General features: G+C 44.9%; 1 protein-coding gene across 2 annotated transcripts in view; it reads right to left on the bottom strand.

The window, feature by feature from the left end:
* GLT1D1 (glycosyltransferase 1 domain containing 1) overlaps window positions 1-26,486 on the bottom strand; it is a 270,809-nt gene that overhangs the window by 38,081 nt on the left and 206,242 nt on the right. Inside the window, exon 11 of one of the 2 annotated variants that reach the window (XM_082244140.1) lies at window positions 21,661-21,759. The exons of the other annotated variant lie outside the window; for it this stretch is intronic. Coding sequence (XP_082100266.1) covers window positions 21,661-21,759 — 99 coding nt within the window. The remainder of the gene's footprint in view (window positions 1-21,660; window positions 21,760-26,486) is intronic. 2 annotated transcript variants of the gene reach the window in all.

The following is a 26,486-nucleotide window of genomic DNA, read 5'->3' as shown; positions in this document are numbered from 1 at the left end:
CTGAGATAATCTGCCTGCCAATTCTCCACCCCCGGAATGAACACCGCAGAGATTGCTGGAACAAATCGTTCCGCCCAGCGAAGAATGCAAGCCACTTCTTTGGCCGCTCGGACACTCTTGGTGCCCCCCTGGTGATTGACATAAGCCACGGCCGTGGCGTTGTCCGACTGGATCCGAACCGGGCTGCCCTGGAGCTGCTCGGTCCAGTGAATCAGACAAAGTCTGATCGCTCTCAGTTCCAATACATTTATCGGTAACCTGGATTCTTCCGGGGACCAAAGTCCCTGGACAGATAACTGACCGAGAATTCCTCCCCATCCGGATAGACTGGCATCCGTGGTCACTGTCGTCCAATATATTGGCAGAAATGACTTTCCCTGGCTGAGCATCGGAGACCGAAGCCACCAGACCAGAGACTCTCTGGTCTGTTTGCTCAATCGGATCTGATTGTCCAGGGATTCCGATTCCGTCTGAGAAGAATCTCTTGCTGAAGAATTCGGGTATGGGACTGGGCAAATGGGACTGCTTCGAAGGAAGCCACCATCAACCCCAGAACCCTCATGCAAGTCCGAAGGGAAGACCAGCTGTTGGATAGTAACAACTGGACTGCTGATTGAATCTTTCGGAGTTTCCCTACCGGAAGAAAAAAACTCTTGTCCTGACTGTGTCTAGAATTAGACCCAGATATTCGAGCCTCTGGGTGGGAACCAGAAATGACTTTTGCTGGTTCACCAGCCACCCGAACTCCTGTAAAGAAATCATAGTAATTTCTATGTTTTGTAGCAAGGTCTGAGGAGACTCTGCATGAAGCAGAAGATCGTCTAGGTAACCAAGGATCGATATGCCTCTTTGGCGCAGAAGTGCCAACATTGGGGCCAACACCTTCGTGAAGACCCGCGGAGCCGTGGCGAGACCAAACTGATAGTGGTTCTCTTCTACGGAAAAGCGTAGAAACCGCTGATGTCCTGCGAAAATGGGAATGTGAAGATATGCGTCCTTGATGTCTATGGACGCTAGGACATCCCCTGGATGCAGAAAGGCTGCTACTGTGCGAATGGACTCCATTCTGAATCTTCTTATGTTGACAAAAGAATTGAGTGCCCTTAAGTCCAGAATTGGACGCACTTTGCCCTCTTTCCTGGGTATTGTAAATAGGTTTGAATAAAACCCTTGAAAACCATTCTGTCCAAGGAACGTGGACTACCACGCCTTGTTGTGGTAAATCTGTGACTGCTCTCCGCAGATCGTCTAAACGATCCGGGGATAGTCGGCTATTGGAAGGGAAGAATCGCGCCGGTGGGAGAGATCGAAACTCGATCTTGTACCCTGACCTTATGACTTCGCAAACCCATCTGTCCGGGATTCTGGAAAGCCATGGATCCGGGAACCGGCGAAGACGTCCCCCCACCCCAGTTATGGGTGGGGGCGCACCTTCAGGCTTTGGACGGTTTATCTTCAGGTCTGGAGGGGGCGGGCTTTTGCTTGTCTGACCAACGACCCCTGACGCCTCCTGCAGGAGCTTTGGAGGACTTAATTTTTTCACCCGCGGGACGAAAAAACCTCTTGTGAGCAGAAAAAGAAGGCCCTCGTCTTTGACGAGTTCCTTTACCTTTAAAATTTTGCGATAAAAAGGTGCTCTTTCCACCCGTGAGATCCTAATGATCTCATCTAAGTTGGCTCCAAAAAGACGCTCTCCTAAAAAGGGGATATTAGCCAATGCTACTTTGGAACCTTGGTCGGCTAACCAACCTTTTAGCCACAGTGTACGCCTGAGAACCACCGCTGAGACAGATGCTCGCGCCAATAATGAAGTGGCGTCTAACGCCGCATCACACACAAACTGTAACCCCTGTATCATTAGTTCCAACGAATCTGATACCGCCTGAGGGACCTCTTCTAGGTCCCGGCGTAACCACTTGGTCCATACAGTTACAGCCTGCGAAACCTGACCAATAGCAATTATTGGTCTGAAAGCTGATCCAATCAAGGTAAACATGGTGCGAGACATAGCTTCTATCTTGCGATCCACTGGATCTTAAAAGACGGAGCGTCTTCTAGAGGAATAACCGTGGCTTTATTCAATCTAGCAATTGGTGAATCCACCACAGGTGGTTCTGTCCATTTCTTAATGAGGGTTTCCTCAAACGGATAACGCCTGTTAATGCGTTTAGAAATAGTAGAAATGCGTTTTGGCAGACTCCATTCTTCTTTGATTGGATTGCCAAAACATTTGGGCAATGGAAAAACCTTCGCCACTTTGATGCGTTTTTTAGTCCCAAAAGGGATTTCAGTTTCAGCTATTTCTGACGGAATACCCTGTAATCTTAAGGTTTCTTGAACAGATACAATGAGTGCGTTTACCAACGCTTCCTCTCTGGCTATGGCTGATGCCGAAACATCCTCCTCACTGTCTGAAAAGACAGTACACGAGACACCAATACCAGATGAAGTACCTGCAACTGCAGAAATAGGCTCAGAGTCTGAATCCGAGGTTTCAGATAATAAGGGGTTAGGCGGGGGTCGCTTACTTGCGCCCTGTCCCTGACAAGCCACTTCCACCCGGGACACAAAGTTTCCATAATAGCGGACAATGATTCAATCGTCAGTGGGGTGCTGGAGGATCCCGCAGACCCCTCGAGGGGATCCGGAGGAGATACATGAGTGGCAGGGTCCATGTTAATCCAGGACACCTTTGCCAGAAAACACAAAAAAACTTTTTTTTTTTTTTTTTTTAAAAATACCTCTTTTTTTTTTTTTTTTTTTAATTTTTTTTTTTTTTTTTTATGTGTCTTCCCTAGCGCAATAGCGCCCCTCAGAGTACCTGCTTCTCGATCCCACAGAGAGAGAGAGGGACCCCCAAGGCTCACCAACCGATGCAGTGAAGTTTCCAACCAACTGCAGTCAGCGTCTGTGTTTTACAGACTGGAAGGAGCTGTTGCTTTTTCCCGGGTAGAAGGAAGTGGCTCCGCCCCCTGTGTACGCCTTCCGGCATTCCCAGCTCTCCACGAGGTAGCTGGGCTCATGAAACATGGCCGCCCCCATACAGGAGACATTAGACTCCAAAAACATGGCGGCCGGCGTGACCTGAGGACATGCATGCACCTGGTCTACGGCAAAATGGCGGCGGACCGCCGAAATCGTAATTCCCAGCACATCCACCTGCATCTCTGCTGAGTGGCGATTGATAGATCTACAGGAGATACACTACAAATAAGGTAGGATTATACCTCCTATGTCTGCTGTAATGCTACAGTCTGCTGGGTAGAGTGTTAGCTCTCAAACCAAGTCCACTTCCCACAAACACATACTGTATTTACAAGGGGGACTTTTAGTGTCAGATATATACTGACCATGTATGGAGGGGCCCATAATTCATACTGCCTCATAACGAGGAAAGAAAAAAGGGAACGTTTACTCACCATACCGAACTGACAGGCACCCTCTCTTCACAATACCCTCTCCACCGGGGTGGGGGTTTGTGGACCACTCCGGACGCCTCGACTCTCAGGTTCCTGGCGTCCAAGCGAGACTTTTAACTCGCAAGGTCAGTCCCTCCACTGGGACTCCGTCGCGGCCGACCCAGCGCGGAGCTCTGGTCTGCACGCGCTCGTAGGCAGAAACCGGGGTGACCACTGGATCTCAACATCCAGCCCGTCGCCCGGCCCCGCATACTTACTTGAATGTGTCGCGGCCGACCAAGCGCAATGCCATGGTCTGCGCGCGCTCGTAGGCCGGCTGGGGTGACCACAAGTGTCGCCCAGTCCGGCATTTTTGCTTGAAGATCTCACAGGAAAAAAACACTGGAGAAAAACTACCTAAAAAATGTCTTTTTCTTAAAGAAAAAAGTCTTGCCAGGACCAAAAGATCCCAGCAAGGAACTTAGGTCCTTACTCCTGACTAGACAGAAAAAAACTGATTCCCTGTAGCAGAGAGAGGGAGGATATACCCTCAGGGACTGCCCCTAAGGTGGAGCCAGAACGTTTTGTCTTTCTGCCTAGTCCTACTCCTGCGGAGACAACATAACCCAGCTCTTGAGAATCAAGAAGACTACGTCTGTCAATGAGCGATAGAGAAAAACTGCAGCCCCTGGACAAACTGGTCCGCTAAGTCAACATAAGCAGCAGGAACCTGCTCACTCCCCAGGCCCTGGCGCAAAAGCTTGGCCCATTCAGTTAGGGTCTGAGAAATTAGGGCTGAGGCCAAAACTGGTCGCAATGCCGAACCAGCCATTGTAAACATGTTGCACGCCACAGCCTCCACTTTCCTGTCAGCCGGGTCTTTAAAGGACGGGGATTCCTCTACTGGGATAATGGTTGCTTTATTCAACCTAGAAACAGAACTGTCCACCACTGATGAACTAGTCCACTTTTTTAAAATTGATTCCACAAAGGGGTAACGTACTGAGAAACGTTTGGGTACCACAAAGGGTTGCTTTGGTTGCTCCCATTCCTTATAGATAAACCTGTCAAAATAAGGAAGATAAGGAAACACCATAGCTGTGCGAGGTGACTTGTGTGTACCACAAGACACTGCCACATCCTCAATTTTTAAGGTTTCACGCACTGCAGTAATAAGTGTGTCTACCAGCACTTTGTCCATTCTCTGCTATGACCATGAAGGAATCATCCTCACTATCAGACGGATCGAGGGGCTTGATATGAATTCCCCCTAGACGGCCTGTGTCCACAGCAGCATCAGGCTCAGAATCAGATGAGAAAGACTGAGCAGGGGAAGGCAGGGGAAGCTTTTTCTTGGGCCTTTGCCCACATGCCACTTCCACCCAGAATACCAAGGACTGTAGGGCTGCCGTCAGCACAACCATGGGAAGCTGGGGTTCCGAGGGACCTGCCACCTATATGAGGGGGTCAGTGAGGGAGATGTGACCCTGAGACTTCATAGGAAAAAGGAGACCCTGCTGTACGAAAAGTTTTTTGGCACTACTTAAGGATCCCACAATGCTCAGGGTACCTATCAGCCATCCATTTCATATATCCCGGGCAGAGGAAGAAGAGGAGCCCCGGCATCTCCATGCGGCTCTGACTGTCTCCAGCATCTCAGCGGACTAAGGGAAAATCGCCGCCGTTACGTCATGGGCTACACAAACATGGCCGCCAGCCGGAGACCAGCCAAACCAAGGGGAAATGGCTGTCATCGGGCTTCCTGGCTGCTGTGGACACAACGAGAAGCATGCTGCCAGGATCCTCCCTGCGCCCTCTCCAAGGGGACCCACTTTAAGGAACTGTACTCCACCAGGCAGGGCATACATTAAGAGGACTCCGCAGCGCACTCTGAACAGCTGCCCCCTCTGCACTGGGACCCCCAAACTGCCCTATATCTCACACTGCACACAGTAGGGTGGCACCTAGGGTTCTTCGCTGCACCCTCTGAAATGAGACCCCAACTAGGCCAAGGTACTGCACCCAATCCACCAGGGCAGGACAAACACCACCCCAAGACCTTTACAGAAGGGAAATGGCGGGGGAGACACCCAGGGGTCTCGGCTCCCTGCCCTGGGACCCCCACCAGACTCTAGGTGCGGGACATCAACGGGGGGGTGGGAAGCCCAACTAAGGGACTTTAGGTTGGGAGGAGGGAACCTGCGGCAGGCCTGACCATCCCAGGAGGTTACCCGCGTCCACCCCAAACCGCCTAAAGGGGAGAGGGGGGACTGTACTTGCCATTACATGGTGTGGGTGCTCCAGAAAGAACTCACCATCGAAGTGGGGGAACTGTTGGCCAAGGGGATGCTGCAACTCAGACCAACGCCTGGTCCTATGCGACCATATAAGATGTTTAACTCGTGAGCCAGCCTCTGTCCGTGAGGCTATGTCAAGGAAGTCCTAGCGCGTAGGTGTGGTCTGCACGCGCTCGCTGGCTGGACTGGGGGGAACCACTGGATCTAGATTATCATGCCCGTTGCCCAGCTCAGCAGTTGACTGTAGATTCTCCCAGAAAAAGATAGCAAAAAAGATGCATGGAAGAAGAAAAAATTGCTAGGACCAAGAGATCCCAGCAGGGAGCCTAGGTGTTTACTCCTGACTAGACAGAATAAACTGAATACCTAGAGCAGAGAAGAGGGTTCTTTACCAGCTGAGGTCGGCCCATGGGTGTATCCAAGTTTTTTTTGTTCTGCCTAGTCCTACTCCTGGAGGAGGCGATATAACCCAGCAGTTATGATTTATGGTGCGCTCTGTCTGTCGATGAACAAAATAGAAAACACAATTTGTTCAACTTTGCATACAAATTCATATTCACTTCAAGCAAGTGCTTGCGCACACCAATATGACACAAAGTCACGTGCCATGCTCTGCCAAAATAGTGGGCACACAAACATCTTCCCATGTAAAATGAACTGTGTGCACACACTTTTGGAGTCCATGCACATGCGTTTAGCAGAGGAGTATTTTCTCCCTCTAAACGCTGAGCTTAAATTATGCCTCTAAACATCCTAAAGTGCATGGACACATAGGATAACTTTGAGCTGCTCCTACAGGCAAAATTCAAAACTCCTGTAGAAACAGCGATTTTTATGCCCAGTGTGCATGGACACTAAAGTCGGGCTGAACAAAAAAAAAGTGATAGCTCAGGAGGAGCTAATGTATTAACTGTCCAACGTTAGTACAGCGATCTCCCCTGATGTACTTTTGTGTTCTGACAGGGGGACGGCCCTTCGCCAGAACACTCTTGTCAGCACTCTCAGCAATTGGCTGAGAGCGCTGACCAGGAGGCGGGCAGCAGACCTTTTTCTTTGGGCCTTTGACAGAAGCTGGCCGGACGGTACACACAGACTCCAGTACACACATGCAGAATGGCGGCTGGTTTTTATTCAATTAATGCTGTCTGACTCTGTAGCCATTGTAAGCAGGGGTATCCCTTAAACGCCCACCAAATGTAAACATTTGAGTTAAACTTTTTTTTAATTATTAGAGTGACTCTAAACCCAAATTATAAATCTGCTATGAGCCTGCAGTGCGCATGCTCCCCATTTGGCTAAGTAAGCCGTTTCTTGTTATACAAGACTTACTTACTAGGTCACATGACGGCTGTTTACATCACTGCACTATGGCCCGTATTGAGGGCAGATCTAAACTACAGCATGTCCCATATCATGTGACATTTGCTTTAGTTATTACATGCCATCCCTTCCAGGCCATTCAGGAAAGACTGAGCTGCCAGTCAGCCATGTGCTCTGTGCCCTAGGTGGATCAAATGCTTGACTGACAGCACACGCTGCTCTGAATGATATAGGGAGTACGACATCACAGGACATGTGACGCCCTGTGGCTTAACCCAGTTCCAAGTCATGCTGCAGTGAAAATAAGAAGAGCAACCATGTGACCAAAGGAGAAAATAAAAAAAGGTAAGAAGAACTTGATTTTTAAAGCTGTGTGTATTCACATTTGTGACTGTTGGTGAGCCCTACCTATATAAAGGCTTTATTTACACTTCAAAATACAATTTTGCTTACCAAAAAGACATAGGACATACCTATGCTGCATATATCACCTTGTCCAGCTTGTACTACATCAAAACAGTGGGTTACAATCATTTTTAGGAGAATATACCTTTTAATGCCAATAGAGAACTTGTCTTCTAAAACCAGGGACAATGAAAAAAAAAACAGCCCTCTAGCCAGAAAACTCTATCCAAACTTCAAAAAAGGCTTCATCTCTTTTAATATCAGCTAAATATAATTTGATTTTTGTAGAAGACCCCAAGCTAACTCAGTTTTATGCTTTACAATCAGAAACTAGGTGATGAATAAGAGACAAAACGTGTACGGTATATGCGTACTTACTGATTCACAAGTGCAAACCTTTATGCAATTTGCTGAAAAAAATACAAAATAAAAACTGACTTACTGTATAACACCAGAGAAAGGAAAGTATGATTTTTTTTTTTTTTTTTTTTCATACCGATAGAACCTTTTTTTTCACAGAATACAGTATAGGACACATGTAAGTGAAAAATCCAATTTTCTTAATCATACAGTGCAGTTCACATGCTGTTCACTTGGGGGATAAGAATATGCATGCATCTTAAATTCCAGGGGGAGTGCAACTGGGGAGTCAATGGTGGAGAAGGATCTGGGTGTTCTGGTAGATCATAAGCTTACAAATGGCATGCAATGCCATGCTGCAGTTTCCAAAGCAAGTTAAGTCCTTTCTTGCATTAAGAGGGGTATGAACGCCAGAGAGAAAGATATAATTTTGCCCATGTACAAATCAATAGTAAGTCCTCATCTGGAATATGCAGTTCAGTTTTGGGCACCAGTTTTAAAAAAGGATATCAGGGAACTAGAGAAAATACAGAGAATGGCAGCCAAACTGATGAGAGGCATGGAGGAGCTCAGCTATGAGAAAAGATTACAGGAACTTAATTTATTCGCTTTTTGAGAAGAGGAGATTAAGGGGCGATATGATCAACATGTATAAATACATAAGTGGTCCATATAGTGAAATTTGTGTTCAGTTATTCACTTTAAAGTGGTTGCAAAGGCAGAAGGTTTTTTATTATAAATTCTTTGTATGAAGATAAAAAAACCTTGTGTGTGCAGCAGCCCCCCTAATTCTTACCTGAGCCCGATTTTCCTCCAGCGATGTGCACGAGTGCCTTGGCCATCCGGGACTCTCCTTTCTGATTGGCTGAGACACAGGAGCAGCGCCATTGGCTCCTGCTGTTGTCAAAGTCAGTTAGCCAATCAGGAGAGAGAGCGAGAGGGGGGGCAGGGCTCCATGTCTGAATGAAAACACAGAGCTGTGGATCAGCTGGGGTGCCCCCATAGCAAGCTGCTTGCTGTGGGGGCACTCGTCAGGAGGGAGGAGCCAGGAACGCCTGTGAGGGACCCAAGAAAAGAAGGACCTGGGCTGCGAAAAACCATCTGCACAGAGCAGGTAAGTATAACATGTTTGTTATTTAAAAAAAAAAAAAAAAATTAGACTTTAGTATCACTTTAAGGTCATCACAGAGAACAAGAGGGCACTCTGTTTGTCTATATTTAATCTCCAAATACAGAAAGGCTTCTTCACAGTAGGAGCTGTGAAAATGTGGAATAGACTTCCTCTTGAGCTGGTTCTGGCCAACTCAGTATATTGTTCTAAGAAAGGCCTGGACTCTTTATTAAATGCACGAAATATAACTGGATACTAACATTTATAGGTTAAGTTAAACCAGGGAATATCTGATTGCCTCTTGGGGGATCAGGAAGGATTTTTTCACCCCGCTGAAGCAAATTGTATCATGCTTTATTGTTTTTTTTTTTTTTTTTTGCCTTACTCTGGATCAACTGTGGGTATTGGATAGTGTATATGGAGGTTTCTATTTTTCTTTGTTGGTTGAACTGGATAGATTTGTGTTGTTTTTACTTTGATTAACTATGTAACAGTACAGAATGTAGGATCTTAGTATTAACCATTGGATGTTCCAGAACAGCCTAACTGAAGGCTGACTATACAGCAAAAAAAACACCAACAGGCCCAGGTAAAAACTGGGTAAAGAAAGGTTTGCCAGAGCTCAAACAACAGTTTAAAGCACCTTACGCCTGAAAACCGTTACCAGAGGAGGCCTGAACATTGACCTAAAACTATATATTAATCCCAAAACCACAAATGTAATATATTGCATCTTATTAATTCTTAGATGTGGGGGGCTTTTCTTTTTTTAGGCTTTTTTCTTTCTGTTTTTCACCTTGAGAGTTGGCCAGTAACACACCACCTGTATTATGCCTCGTACACACGCAACAATTATCGGCCGACCGATCGGCCGTCTTTTGTCCAGTGTTGTTGTGTTGGTTGAAATGTGCTCTAGACTGCACACAAATTTTCAACAACAACCAACTTCAGAAGTGATGTCATGCATGTTCTGGTTTACTTTCCGTGTGTTTTTTCTTCTCTGAGCATGCCCAGTCTTGCACGTCTGATTTTTGTCTGCCGAAATCTGTACTTACTGACGGAAAATCGGCCGTTCTGTTGACGGCCAACAAAAATTTTATAGCATGCACACCAGATTTTGTTCGGCCGAAAAGTCGCAGTCGGTTGTCGGAAGAATCATACTAACAAGCCGAAAATCGGCCGATCGGACGTTGGCCGAGAATACACGGCCAACAATCGTTGCGTGTGTACGAGGTATTAAAATACCTACACTCTGGATAAAGGAGCAATAGAGATATTTAGACAGCAGCATTGTCAGTCATGGGGGAGGGTAGATAGATGCACTAGCAGATTTAGACATAATAAATACAATTTAAGCCAAACTCCAACTAAACTGCAGTTTACAGCGACAGTTTTATTACTTTTAGGATAAAGGTTTTACATAAATAAATAAAAGCTGATCATTGTAAGTACCCCTGTCAGTGGTAAATGGTTTGTCTCAACCCTCTAACTGCTATATCTGCAGGATAGCTTGTTCTCTTAAAAAACAACAGACTTACTGGCCAGATCTCCAGATCAGGTGAAAAAAAAAAAGAACGATTAAAAAGAAAACTAATGCAGCCATCACAGCTAAAAATTTGTAAACTGCAGTATAATAAAATTTTTGATTTTGGTTTTAATGTTGCTTTAAATGTGTAAACAGAAGACCAAGTGACCTGATGCAGAAAAGCCCATAAAGCAGTAATGGATTTGATATAAGTACACCTTAACAGGGAAAGGTGGAAACCTATAATTTGGACCAGGGGTCCCCAACCAAAGGGCCATGGCCCAGTACCAGGCCATGGCCTCTCTGCAGCTGGGCCGCGAGTGCCGTGGGCAGCATGAGAGAGCCGGCGAGTCAGTGGGCAGCATGAGAGAGCCGTGAGCAGCATTTGAGAGACGGTGAGCCAGACAGCATGAGAGAGCCAGAGAGCCAGGCAGCATGAGAGAGCCAGAGAGCCAGGCAGCATGAGCGAGCAGGTGAGCCAGGCAGCATGAGAGAGCCAGTGAGCTGGCGGCAGGCAGACAAGAGAGATGACATCATCTCTCACTGCCCGCCCTGCATCACCACTGTTCCGCCCCCACTGTTCAGCTGCGGGCAGCAGAGAGTTTACATCATCTCTCACTGCCCGCTATCTCTCTGGGACCCAGCCAATGTACATGTGCAGCATCTGGTGGCAGGTGACATGGCAAGTGACAATCTAATCTGGTGGCAGGTGACATGGCAAGTGACAATCTGCATCTGGTGGCAAGTGACAATCTGCATCTGGTGGCAGGTGGCATGGCAAGTGACAATCTGCATCTGGTGGCAAGTGACAATCTGCATCTGGTGGCAGGTGACGTGAGAAGCTGCATCTGGTGGTAGGTGAGGTGGCAAGTGACAAGCTGCATCTGGTGGCAGGTGACGTGACAAGTGACAAGCTGCATCTGGTGGCAAGTGACCAGCTGCATCTAATGGCAGGTGACATGGCATGTGACAAGCTGCATCTGGTGGCAGGTGACGTGGTAAGTGACAAGCTGCATTCAAAGGCAGGTGACGTAAAAAGTGAGCAGCTGCATCCAAAGGCAGGAGAGTGACAAGTGACAAGATGCATCTGGTGGCAGGTGATGTGGCAAGTGGCAAGCTGCGTATGGTGGCAGATGACAAGCTGTAACTGGTGCCAGTTGACATGGCAAGTGACAAGCTGCATCTGGTGGCAGTTGAAATGGCAAGTGACAAGCTGCATTTGATGGCAGGTGATGTGGCAAGCTACAAGCGGCATCTGGTGGCAGGTTGACATGACAAGCTGCATCTGCTGTCAGGATACATGGCAAGTGACAAGCTGCATCTGGTGGCAGGCGACATGACAAGTGACAGGCTGCATATGGTGGCAGGTGACATGGCAAATGACAAGCTGCATTTGGTGGCAGGCGACATGGCAAGTGACAACTGCATCTGGTGGCAAGTGACCAGCTGCATCTAATGGCAGGGGACATGGCATGTGACAAGCTGCATCTGGTGGCAGGTGACGTGGTAAGTGACAAGCTGCATTCAAAGGCAGGTGACGTGAAAAGTGACCAGCTGCATCCGAAGGCAGGAGATGTGACAAGTGACAAGATGCATCTGGTGGCAGGTGATGTAGCAAGTGACAAGCTACGTATGGTGGCAGATGACAAGCTGTAACTGGTGCCAGTTGACATGGCAAGTGACAAGCTGCATCTGGTTGCAGTTGACGTGGCAAGTGACAAGCTGCATTTGATGGCAGGTGATGTGGCAAGTGACAAGCGGCATCTGGTGGCAGGTGACGTGACAAGCTGCATCTGCTGTCAGGATACATGGCAAGTGACAAGCTGCATCTGGTGGCAAGTGACAAGTTGCATCTGGTTGCAGGCAATGTGGCAAGTGACAAGCTGCATCTGGTGGCAAGTAACAAGCTGCATCTGGTGGCAGGTGAAATGGCAAGTGACAAGCTGCATCTGGTGGCAGGTGAAATGGCAAATGAAAAGCTGCATCTGGTGTCAAGCGACAAGCTGCATCTGGTGGCAGGCGATGCGGCAAGTGACAAGCTGCATCTGGTGGCAGGCGACATGACAAGCTGCATCTGGTGGCAAGTGACCAGCTGCATCTAAGGGTAGGTGACTCGGCAAGTGACAAGCTGCATCTGGTGGCAAGTGATGTGGTAAGTGACAAGCTGCATCTGAAGGCAGATGACGTCACAAATGACCAGCTGCATCCGAAGGCAGGAGACGTGACAATTGATAAGCTGCATCTGGTGGCAGGCGATGTGGCAAGTGACAAGCTGCATCTGGCGGCAGGTGACAAGCTGCATCTAGTGGCAGGTGACATGGCAAGTGACAAGCCGCATCTTGTGGCAGGCGATGTGGCAAGTGAAAAGCTGCATATCATAAAGGTGACATGGCAAGTGACAAGCTGCATCTAGTGGTAGGCAACAGTGGCAAGTGACATGCTCAGGGCTCCCACTGATTCTTCATTATGATGAGTGGAACTATTTAGTTTTATATTACAATGTAATAATAGAAATTATGCGCTTGCAATGATCGTTACGCCGTATCAACCATGATGCCGTGATGATTGAAGCGCCAACACCAGCCAAAAGATAACTGGTCTAATCCACCTAGCAATGGTGCAGCAAGGAGCAGTGAGCCCCCCTGTGAAAACTCTTGGGAAGGGCAAAGAGAGAATTAAATTGTCAAAAGGAGGCTGAGTATTAGGCCCCTTTCACACGGGCAGTGCAGCCGACGGACTCAGTTTTGATCAATCCTCGCTGAGCAGGCGGATGACAGCACCGTCTCCGCTTACTTTGCAGAGATTGAACTGTCAGAGCCCCGCTCTCATCTGTAAGAGATCGGATGACATCCGTCTGGATTTCACAGTCAGGATTGGATAGCAGTGGGTGTCAGTGGAGATGTCCGCTGACATCCGCTGCTCCATAGGGCTGCATTGAGCATCCGATCAGGTCCGCCTGAAAAACTGACAGGTGGACCGGATCAGAAAGTCCATGTGAAAGGGGCCTTAGACATTAAAAGAACATACCACGCAGTGCGCCCGATGGACTCCGTTTTGTTCAGCAGGGATCGATCCGCCGGCTATGGGTAGATTTATTTTTTCATACTAGTAATGGCAGCAATCAGCAACTAGCGGGACTGTGATATTATAACAGACAATCGGACAAAATACTTTTGACACTGCAGGAGCCAGTGACACTAATATAGTAATAAATGCTAAAAATATGCACTGTCACCGTACTAATGACATTGGCTTGGAAGGGGTTAAACATCTAGGGCAATCAAAGGGTTAACTGTGTTCCTAGCCAGTGTTTTTGTGTACTGTATGTGCTGCTTTTACTAGGGGAAGAGATGGATTTTATTCCCTGCTTTGCAGAGACACACAATCCGTCCCTTACCCCCGTCAGAACAAAGATCTGTCTTGTCTACATAGATTGTTTACAGATCTCTGTTCTGTGTGTTTTACAGATGATCGGCGGAGGCTGGGCGAACATCCAGTGTCTGGCACCCGCTGATCGGCTTCACAGCAGAAGCAGCCAGCTGCGGCGCTCGCACGTGCTCCCTAGGCTGAGGTGCAGAATCATGTATATATATTAATATATATATATATATACGTGATCCTGCACAGGAGGGCCGCCTTATAGCAGTATATATTTTAGCCAAGTTTTAATAAAGGGTGCTTACACCAGTTATAACCTGCTTCCTGTCACTTGATTTGGATCAGGACATCTATGCAAAAGAGAGCACCGGGCTGAAAGAGTACTACTGGTAATCTGACTAATGTAATATCCAAAAGGACTAGGTGGTCTGGGTGCCAGCCCCGGGCTCACTTCCATAGTAGTAGAAACAATAGGAATGTGGCTGCAGTGGAGGTATCATCGCCTTCAATTACTTTGTATTCCATTATTATTATATTAAGGATTTCTTTAGCACCAACAATTTTAACAAGGCTCTACAAAATGAAATATGTACTGAAAGAAATAATTGCCATTGCATATCTAACCCTCTAAAAATGATGGTTGTCTGGAAGTCAGGCTGGTGCATTTGCTACAACAATTTCTAAATCAGTGATTGCATGCAGTTTTAGGATTCTGACTTTTATTGCTGCATGCTGGTTTTGGGTCCATGAATCAGTATAATTTTCTATAGCTAAAGCCCAAATCAACCTCTACTGACAGTTTCAAGCCAACCCTTCTAAAGCCCCGTGCACACGATCAGATTATCGAACGATCTGTGCTCCGCTTTTTGTGGCATGCTAGTCTGATGTGGAAAGTGAAGAGGTTATTTTCATATGAATTTTCCCGTATGACAGAATTCTACTTCTGAAGTGATGTCATGTGTTTGATTGCTTTGTATGTGTTCTTTCGTCTCTGAGCATGCCTAGTCTTGCTCTTAAGATTTTTTTTCCGTCGAAATCTGTACTATTGAGACGAAAATCGGACGTTGTATTACGGACGACAAAAATTATATAGCCTGCACACCAGGATTTTGTCAGCCAAAAAGTCGGAGTTGGCTGTCGAAAGCACCATACTAACAATCCGAAAATCAGCAGATCGGTCATCGGACGAATTTTCCCTACAGATATTCTTATCGTGTGTACGGGCCTTTACTCCCGCACATAATACATAACTTTTTTCCCAGCAGTCTTTGGCCCAGTCTTGTTACATTACAAATGTTCTTCATGTTACTCCTGCTGTAAGTGGGCCCAAAATGTTGCTGAGCAGAAGCACATCATGATGTGGTGCTGTTCTTTACCAAATTGTCTTTTAAAGTGGTAGTAAACTTGCTATCATAACTTACCTATACAGTTCATTCTGGCACTATATGGCATAAAGCTGCAGAGGACCCAATTCTTTTATTTTATTTATCACTTTAAGTCCTGGGTTGTCTGATGATGTTCCTTGATACTCTGCTCTTACACTAAGAGAGGTAGATATCAACCCAGAAGAAGACAGGCATAGGGTGGCTGGAGCAGTAATGGCGCTTTTCCACTGCATGGAACCGAACGGTTCGGCTCGCTTTTGTGCTTTTCCACTGCTGGTACCACATGGTACGGTGAAGGAATGGTTTGGTACGGTACAGCGGCGCTATTCCACTGCATGGAACCGAACGGTACGGCTCTCTAAAACAGTACCACCTCGATTGTGGTTCCAAGAGGTACCATACCGGTACCATATCCCACAATCCTTTGCATGCAGTCACTACTAGCCACTGATTGGTCAGAGAATCGTTGTTATCCCACCCACTTAACTTTAGTACTACTTTAGTGGAAAAGCAAACCATACCAAACTGTACCGAACCGTTCCAACACCGTACCATGTGGTACCAGCAGTGGAAAAGCTAACCGGGCCAAGCAGGGCCGAGTAGAGCCAAGCCGGTACTTGCAGTGGAAAAGTACCATAAGACTATGGAGGTCAGCGCTGGAAAGAAGGCGAGCATTGCATCAAGGAGTTGCATTTTTTAAAACATGTTTGGAATTTTTTTTTAAACTAGACTCTAGACTAGACTGCTTTAAATTATATGAAGTGTTCAACAAGAAGGTGATTATTGTGAAAGCTCCAAGAACATCCACTGATGTGACAAAGGCACAGTATGCACCTTGCAGAGACAAACTATGGTGCATTTTCCCCTCCAATATATTTTTCTGTTACAATGGAGAAAAACAGGATATTTCCATCAGGTCGTAAATGTTTCCATGAACAATAACAGTCAATCATTTTCAATAATGGCAGCTGGATGTACTCAATAGGTATAATTTCTCCACTAGAAATAGCTTAGTTCTCATGGAAAACATATTTACTGTAGATATGTAGACAGCTTTCTGACCTTTCCTCCTGAACATGCCTTGAAGTGCATTTTTTATTTGATTTCAAAGTTTTCCTTTGGCAAGAGCATTAGATCAATACAACTTATATCTTTTTTGGTACTTTTCTCAAGACTAAGTGTATTTGATAAGAACATTTTCTTCCTATTGCAAAGTGTTACTGGACCTTCCTCAAACACCAGCTTATGCTTAAAATTTAAAGGTTAAAGAATTCAGCAAAACAAGGCCACAGAGTAAGGGTCCTTTCACACGGGGCGGACCGTTTTTTGATCGGCTCCGACACTTTTTTTTTTTTACGGACATGGATGACACTTGTATCATCCAGTCTAGTATGTCCGTTTATCATCCCATCCGTTTGCGGATGATAAACGGAGATAATGTATGTCAATGGGATTGCGGATGTCAGCGGATGAAACCGCTGACATCCGTTTTTGCGTCCGTTCCGTTTTTTTAAACAGAAGAAAAATAGGGTTCTCTTCCATTCCAAAAAATGGAACTGATAGGAAAGGACGCAAATCGGATGTCAGCGGATGGTCATCCTCTGATATCCACAATCCCATTGACATGCATTATGTCCGTTCTTCATCAGCAAAAAAATGGGATGAAAAACGGACATACGGACTGCCCGTGTGAAAGGACCCTTCAGCAAATATTACGAGTCATGGAAATTTCTTTTGTTTATAGTAGTATCATTGCATTACTTTTAACATGCAGCAGCTGATAAAATATTCCTGAATTATATCTGCAGTTAGGGATGAAGAGAATGGAGATCAGAGACATAGCTTACATCGAGCATGTGCCCCACATCTAATGTTGGGTGCACCGTGCTCCAACTTCACACTCGGCCACTCATTTTTTCCATACCTCCACTTTTCAGACCTGCAGCACAGAGCTTATGGGAGTGCTCTGAAACTTCTCCTCAGCTCTGTGCAGCAGGTCTGCTAGGCAGCATCGATATTCCCATTGCACACTTTCCTGGATAAGGCTTTAGGAGTAACAGGTGCTGCAGCAACAACCAGCTGGGACTGTAATCATCACAGATCAAAATGTACATATTCACAAGCACATCACAGATCGTCAGATACATTCAAATCTTTATTGAAGAATGATAAAATGTGGTGTAGAGCTGCGCTGCCTCTTATCAAGATGTGATAGTGTAGCAAACTAAATATTAATAAATAGATAAACGTGGTATGTGTATCATAGTAAATGCTACAATCACTGATAATCAACCATAATACAATTCATTATAAATTATAGAATAAATACATAAAACCTAAAAAATATAAAATAGATGAATAAAAACTGTGGACATGCAAAAAAAAGTGCTGGGAAGTTAATCCATAGGTGCAAATGGTGTAATATCAATTAGTGGCTCGTGGAATAAAAAAATATACCATGTGATGTGTGGGTGTGAGCCAAAACTGCTTATACCTAAAGAAACAGTGTGCAAAAGTGATTCGACTCCAAGTGGTATCGTCAATTTCTATAATAAAGGACACGTCCTAGTATCAGATGCTGTGCAGTCTACGTCAACTATATCCAAGGGAACATGCAGCTGGTGGATCCTTATAGTACCGGGGCTGTAGAAGAAAGTGCAGTTGATATTCAGTGGGGTGCCACCTATCTATGTGGTTGGCCTCTCACCTGACACTTTCTTATTACTTTCTATACAGCCTTAGAAATATACAGATGTCTCCTGGGGTCCTGATTGGATGGGGCCCTCGCGGTTTGCCTTGTATCTGCTACTCCCATTTCTTTCTTGGGGGAAGGGTACAAACACAGAGGCCTCTCATGGTGTAGTATTTAAGTGAATTTATTCAATAAAAACATGTAGAAACTCACATTTAAAATCACGTTAGACAGCGCAGTGTCTCTCCAGTGTGTGCGTCTCTTCCGGGTATGTCACTTCCGAGTCTGCCCTGTACTGTCCTACGCGTTACGTCATGTTCGTCGTGATTTCTTCCGGGGATGATTTTAAATGTGAGTTTCTACATGTTTTTATTTAATAAATTCACTTAAATACTACACCATGAGAGGCCTCTGTGTTGTACCCTTCCACCAAGAGAGAAATAGAAGTAACAGATACAAGGCAAATCGCGAGGGCCCCATCCATTCAGGACCACAGGAGACATCTGTATATTTCTAAAGCTGTATACAAGAAAGTGTCAGGTGAGAGGCCAACTACATAGATAGGTGGCACCCCACTGAATATTACCTGCACTTTCTTCTACAACCCTGGTACCGTAAGGATCCACCAACTGCATGTTCCCTTGGATATAGTTGAACTAGACTGCACAGCATCTGATACTAAGATACGTCCTTTATTATAGAAATACATGTGAAGATACCACTTGGAATCTATTCCATTAACCACTTAAGCCCCGGAAGATTTTACCCCCATTCCGACCAGGGGGTATTTTGCGATTCGGCACTGCATGACTTTAACGGACAATTGCGCGGTCGTGCGACGCTGTACCTAAACGAATTTGGCGTCCTTTTTTTCCCACAAACAGAGCTTTCTTTTGGTGGTATTTGATCACCTGTGCGATTTTTTGATCACGCGCTATAAACAAAAAAAGAGCGTCAATTTTGCAAAAATAGCAATATTTTTCAAATTTTTTTATATGAAATTCCCCCCCAAAAAAATGTAAAAATCAAAATTTTTTAACATTTTCGGCCAATTTGTTTTATGCTACCTATGTTTGGTAAAAAAAAAATCGCAAAAAGCGTATTTTGATTGGTTTGCGCAAAAGTTATCGCGTTTACTAACAAAGGGAAAGATTTTTGTCATTTTTGTTGTTTTTTTTTTAACGCGTAATGGCGGCGATCTGCGATTTTTTTTGCGGTACTGCGACATTGCGGCGGACAGATCGGACCCTTGACTGACATTTTTGACACTTTTGGGGTTACCAGTGACATTTCTACAGTAATCAGTGCTATATATATGCACTGTTACTGTAAAAATACACTGGTAGTGAAGGGGTTAACTTTATTTGGGAGGGAGGGGCTGTGTGTGTCCCTAGGGGCGTGCTTTCTACTGTGATTGGCTGTGGCTTGAGCTGTAAGGACACTGATCAACGGATCTACATAGTAGATCCATGTGATCAGTGTCTTTACAGCGAGGAGAATGACAGGCAGCTTGTTTACACAAGCTGCCTGACATTCTCCCTCTCCCCCGCCGATCGCCGAGTGGCCGGCGGACATCGGGTCCGCTGGTCACACGCGCGGGGGGGGGGGGGGCCGGGGGCGCGCGCTCGCTCCCTAGACCCTCACAAGCAAGCAACGTAGCCCTACGTTAGTTTGCCTGTGAGGGGCTGACCGCCGACGTAGATAGTCGTGAGGCGGTCGGCAAGTGGTTAAAGTCAGTGCTATGACATAAAGCGTGCCTTTTGGCCAATGTAAAAACTTTCCCTGGACTAGCCACAAGGCCTACCCAACAGGTGTGTGCAAAAAGAAAGCAATAAATGACGTGACCAAGTGCCAGTGAAATTCAGTGGGGTCCTAAACCCATAGCGTTTTTCTAGCACCCCTGGGACACCATTCTCAGGGGGCACATCATCGGGAGCTCCTTGCACCTCCCAACCCCTGGCCAGACAAATGTAGCCTCACTCTCACAAGATAAGCATTAGCACCTAAGAAAAGTCCCTCCTAACAGATACAGATACTACCCTTGATCTTAGTCAAAAGGCCGAGAAGCAATATTTCCATCTGGCGACGTAGTCAGTAGCACTGTCCTAGTATCCTGTCTTAAGGTGGCTCACCTCTACGAAGAGGCAAAGAGAATCACCTTTGGAAAGAAATTTTATCAACTTGTGGAAAGGTTACAGTTAGATGGACTAGCAAATTTAGATGGATTTTACATACATAACAAATAAAGCTAAACTCTAGCTAACACTATTTTAAGTAGTTACACCAGCCTTTTTCAACCAGGGTGTTGTGGCACCCATAGGTGCCTTCTGGGTTCATCAGGGGTGCCATAGCAAAATGCCTAAAATTTGCCAGAAAATTGTCAACAAGCCAACAGGGGTTCAAGCCTGCCTTTTTTGTTACACAAAACCACACATTGTGTGTTTAATACAGCCTTGGGCACAGCTGCTGCCTTCCTAACAACAAAGAATAAGGAGGATGTGAGGCACCTGAGGACATTCTTGTTTAAATATCCCCTGGCCCTCTCCATCAGCACTGGGGTCACGTTAGTTGAATTAGAGAGAGAAACTGAAGGAAAAGAGAAACATTGGAATACTAGTCAATACCAGTGGGCAAAGGTATATTTGTTTTGTAAAATAAACTACCTCTAATGCTGGGTATCCTACATGTGGGGATACAGCTGCGATATGTAAAACTATTCGTTTAGGTTTTTTTACATTTTACAAAGGGGGTGCCTTGAGTTTGTGCATAATCTTAGAAGTTAAAAAAAAGGGTGAGAAACACAGCAAGTTTTTCTTTCTTTTTGAGATTAAAGGTTTTACATACAGAAGTAAATAAAATAAAAAAAGCTGAGCATTGTAAGCACCTCTGTCAGTGGTAAGTGTTTTGTCTCAACCCTAACTGCTACTGTTGCTGGACAGCTTGATCTGCTTAAGGAAGTTGAAAAATAACAGATGTATTGGCCTTATCAACAGTTGAAAATAAAAAAAATAACTAAAAAGGAAACTATTGCAACCACCACATACAGTAATAGGTAAACTGGAATGCAATAAACTTTTGCTTTTGAGTTTATATTTGCTTAAATTATATGTAAAGCAAAAACCTGGATAGGGAATAGTAAAAACCCAGGTTTTTCTTTGCCATCTCCTGTTCTATAGATACAGCAGATGGTAAGAGGAAATGGCCCCATAGAGAAGGAAATTCCCTGACATCACAACAAATGCCCCCATAGAAGTATTTACCCTGTATTCCTGTTCAAAAGACAAATCCAAGTGTATTTGTTTTTTCTTACTTTTAACCCCTGTGGCAATGATCACCAGGATAAACGAGGGAGTGAATCAACCCTGCAAGATTAGCAAGGCTATAAAAGAGTGACAAGCTAGCTTACTTTTTCCCGCTACTAAAACACTTTTACCCAATGGCCCTCTTCTGCAACAGTTAAGGCGGGAAATAGAAAATCTTTTATTGTGGATGAAAAATACAAAAATGATGGGGGGTGTACTGTAGCTATACATGACTAGCATGTTTATACCAAAGAATGTAAATTCATAATTTTACAAATGCCAATCATGACTAGTGCTCTTTAAGCAATACCTATGAGCCAACAGAGAGAGCCAAGGATATTCATACTGAAATCTGTTCCTGCACTCACACAAAAGGGACAATAGAAGATCAAATAAAATGTCCTACGAAGGTAGGTTATCAGGAGTCATTTGTGGGTTTAGTATTGCTGCAGAGTACAAAGTCAAATCAAGTCAATATCTACCTTACCTTGGGGGTTGAAAAAAGTAAACCCGTCTCTTCATGTTTTATTATTGCACTGTTGCCTGGAATATCCCTTGCCAGTACTGGAATTTCAAGATCCATAGCCTGGGGAAAAAGAAGAAGATAAGCCACTGAGAAATGCACGTAAAATTGTTTGTGAACAGATTGTTTTTCTGTGTATGTGAAATGCAGTTGTAGCAGCAACATTTTCATGTCACTTTCTAATTGCAAATTCTCCCTAAATGCAAGTATACATGATTTCTTATAAAAATGTCAAAACAAAATCATCGCCATGACATTAAAGTAGGCGTAAACCCTAAACCCCAATTCAATTCATTCTAGATGCTACATCTTTTTGTTTGACCCATAATTATTTTCAGTTCCAAGGTCTTTTTTATCTCCAAGTGAAGAGCTCTGAGGAAGGGAGCTTGACTCCCGAAACGCCTTAGAGGTCCTATCTTCAAGGACATGTTCCACTTCATGTATGGTGGATTCTTGTAACACGATTTTATTATCTTCATGTCCGAGTATGCATTTGGCATTTTACTTAAAATTTTACAAACAGTGACCACGGGTAATGCACTAGGTGTTTGCGCCTCCTTTCTCTTTTCTTTTATGGGCTATTGTTTGTAAAATGTTGAGAAAAATTATGAATTTAATTCATTTTGGAATAAGGCTGTAACATAACAAAATGTGGAAAATATGGATTTTTCTACAGCTTACCTGTAAAATCCATTTCTTGGAGTACATCACAGGACACAGAGCCACATTCATTACATATGGGTTATAGGCCACTTTCAGGTGAATGGACACTGGCAACCAATCAGACAGGAAGTCCTCCTATATAACCCTTCTATACAGAGAGTACCTCAGTTTTGTAGCAGGCAAAAAATACCCCATACAAGAGGGGAGGGACCTCTGTGTCCCGTGATGAAGAAACTGATTTTACAGGTAAGCTGTCGAAAAAAATCCATATTTCTTTATCGTACATCACGGGACATAGAGCCACATTCATTACATATGTGATGTCCAATAGCAATGCACCAGAGGAGACGGGGACACCATCAATACCGCCATCAGACTACAAAAGGGCTACATAGCTGCTTGCAGAACACTGCGGTCAAATGCAGACTCCTCCTGGGTCCTAACATCCACTTGATAGAATCTAGTGAACATATGCACTGACGACCAAGTCGCGGCTTTGCAAATCTGAGCAATAGAAGCTTGATGACGAGCTGCCCAAGAGGCACCTACTCATCTGGTAGAGTGTGCCTTTATCGAAAAAGGTGGAACCTTCCTTTTTTTTAAACCATATGCCTGGATAATAACCTGGCAAATCCAACGAGAAATCTTCAGGCAGTATGAACAAAAGATCAGTCTTATGAATCTGAGCCGACATATTCAAGTACGTCTTAAGAGCATGTACTACATCAAGAGAATGTAGTAACCGTTCCTGCTCTGTTTGAGGATTTGTAAAAAAAGAAGGCAGTACAATGTCCTGATTTAGGTGAAACGCGGACACAACCTTGGGCAAGAAACCTGGATGTGGACGTAGAGTCACCCCATCTTGATGTAAAATCAAAAATATCTCTTTACAAGAAAGAGCTGCTAGTTCTGATACTCTTCTGGCTGAAGTTATAGCAATCAAAAAGACCAATTTTCTGGTCAAAAGAACCAGAGTGATATGCCCCACCAGCACCAAAAAACTGCCAGTACCAAATTTAGGTCTCAAGGACACAATGGTGGCTTTACTCGTGGAAGCATACGCAATATTCCTTGAACGAAGGTTTGAACCAAGGAATGCAAAGCAATCGGTCTCTGGAAAGAAATCGGCAAGGCTGAAATTTGACCCTTGATAGTGCTCAAGGCTAATTTCATATCTACCCCAATTGCAAGAAAGCTAGAATTTTCCTGATGATATTCTTACAGGGATGACATTTCCTGGCTTCATACCAGGTAATATAGGTTTTCCAGACTCTGTAATGAAGGTCTCTAGAGACTGGTTTTCTAGCCTTTATCAGGGTAGAAACTGCAGGGCCAGATATATGTTGCTCTTTCAAAATCAAGGATTCAATAGCTAAGCCATCAAATTTAGAGACTGTAAAGCAGGGTGAAATATCGGACCTTGAGAGAGCAGGTCTGGACGCAGTTGAAGAACCCAAGGCCTTGCCACTGCCAGTTTTTGAATTTGTTTATACTAAAACCTCTTCAGCCCTGCTGGAGCTACCAGGATTACTGGTTTCCCCTCTAGCTGGATTCCGCTTAACAGACATGGCAGCAGCTGAGCCGGAGGAAAGGCATAGATCAGGAAAAATTCCTCCCAAGGAGTCACCAAAGCATTGCCCCTCCCCCCCACAACTGCGAGTGGATCCCTGGTCCTGGACACAATCTCTTCAACTTTTTGTTGAACCTGGATTCCATCAGATCTACATCTGGGACCCCCCCTGCGTTTGCAGATCAATGCAAAGATCTCGGGGTTTAAGGAACATTCCCCGGAAACATCTTTTGACGACTCAGAAAGTCTGCCTGACAGATTTCTATTCCTGGAATGAAAATCGCAGATAGGCATGGAACAAATTTTTCTGCCCAGGATAGGATGATATCTACCTCTTTCTGGGCTGACCGACTTTTGGTGCCTCCTTGATGGTTGATATAAGCCACATCTGTGGCATTGTCCGATTGTACCCTGACAGAGTAACCCCAAAGTCTGGGCGTCCAGAAATTTAAAGCCCGACAAACGGCTGGGATTTCCAAGACATTGATGGGGAGACTTACAGTATCTCTAACCAAGACCACTTTCCTTGGACTGTGGCCTCCTCCAGAACTGCTCCCCAACCAGAGAGACTGGCATCTGAAGTCACTACTTTCCAGACTACTGGAAGAAAGGATTTCCCTTTTTCCAAATTTCTGGATAACAGCCATTAACTTAGACTCTGACGAACTCTTGGTACCAGAGACATGCACCAGTCTAGGGACTGGACCTTTCTGGACCATGCTTTCAGAATGTTGTTCTGCAAGCGTCTGGCATGGAATTGAGCACTGGGAATTGCTCTGAATGAGGACACCGTCTTCCCTAATATCTTCATGCAAAGATGTACAAAAGGATACTTTTGCCTTTTTATGGATCAAACCAGAACCTTCAGGTCTGTGACCTTTCTTGATGGCAAAAATACCTTTGCCTGTATTGTGTCCACAAGGAAACCCAGATACTCATATGTTATAAGAAATAAACTGTCTGTAAAAGATTTCAGCTTAGAGCCGAGGCCGAAAGATTTATTAGTAATATATCGTCTAGATATCCTATCACTGATATCCCTTCAGACCTTAGGGCAGCCAATACTGGAGCTAGGATCCTTATGAACACTCTTGGAGCCATGGCCAACCCTAAAGGGCAAGGCCACAAACTGAAAATGACAATTTCCTACTGCAAAGCTTAAAAACCTTTGATGGGCCTGAAAAATTGGCACATGAAGGTATGCATCCTTGATGTCTATGGGTGCTAGAAATTTCTCTCCCTGCAGGGAGGTCATGACTGAACGAATTGACCCCATATGGAAAGTATGAATGTTCAGGAACTGGTTTAGACTTTTGAGATCCAGAATAGATCTCACGTCTTCGTTTGGCTTGGGGACTACAAAAAGGTTTGCGTAAAAACCCCTGAATCATTTGACCTCTGGCACTTCTGTAATCACTCTTAAATGGTCCAGAGCCAGAAAAAGAGATCTTCTTTTTAGGGGATCTGCAGGTATGTTTGACTTTACAAACCAAGAATGTGGGAACATCCGAAATTCCAGTTTGTATCCCTGTGTGATGGTGGAAATAATCCAGTTGTCCTGAATTAATTCTACCCAGGCCTTCGAGAACCGTGGCAGCCTTCCCCCCAACCAATTGAGTTGGGGCACCCCTTCACAAGGAAGGCTTAGAGGTAGACTTGGTAGATCTCTGGGCCCAGGGTTTCTTCTGCCCTTGCCCTGAAGGCTTGGCTCTAGATCCAGATATCAGGGGCTGTCGTAACTGCCTGGGATTAGAAGCACTGGGAGTCTGGGAATCTTAAAAGGAGGACATTTGCTTTTCTTCTTAACGGGTAGCAACGCACTCTTCCCCCCCAAAATCTTTTGGATATATTTATCCAAATCATCACCAAATAGGTGTTCTCCATGAAAGGGAGAGCTAGCCAGCAACCTTTTACACGGTAATTCCGCAGACCAGCTTTTTAGCCATAGGATTCTGCACATATGCATTGTCAAAAGAGCAAACCGTGACATTTGTTGTATGGAGTCTTTAAGGGCATCCACTACAAAACATAAAGTGCGAGGTAGATCTGTCAAATCTTCCACAGACTCTCCTTGAGAAGGAACCATCCTGGACAATCGCTTAATACGGTCTTTTAAAGACTGACAAACTCCCATAGCTGCTACTGCTGGTTGTATCGCAGACCCTTGAACAGCAAAGGAGGCTTTTAGTAAAGATTCCAACTTCTTATCAGCTGGATCTTTAAAAACCTAGGCATTATCCACAGATCAAGTCAAACTTTTGTTAACTGAAGAAATGGCAACATCCACAGTAGGCATACTCCATTTTCTTGTGAATTTTTCATCCATAGGATACAATAGTGAAAACCTTTTGGGAAGAACAAAAATCCTATCAGGATGATCCCAACCCTTATACATTACCTGCATGAGAGCAGATGTAAGGGAAAAGCCTGAGGACTATGAGGAGGGCACAATGAGCTTAGAGAGGAAAAAGACTTCAGACATCTGTAAGGGAGGTAATTTGTATCCAAACCAGTGTTAATTTCGTCGACTAAATTAACACAATTTTAGTCGACTAAA

The sequence above is a fragment of the Pelophylax lessonae genome, assembly GCF_965119305.1.
Source record: "Pelophylax lessonae genome assembly, chromosome: 1".
NCBI lineage: Eukaryota > Metazoa > Chordata > Amphibia > Anura > Ranidae > Pelophylax > Pelophylax lessonae.
The sequence above is the reverse complement of the archived record's forward strand: the minus strand, read 5'-3'. Positions and strand labels throughout refer to the sequence as shown.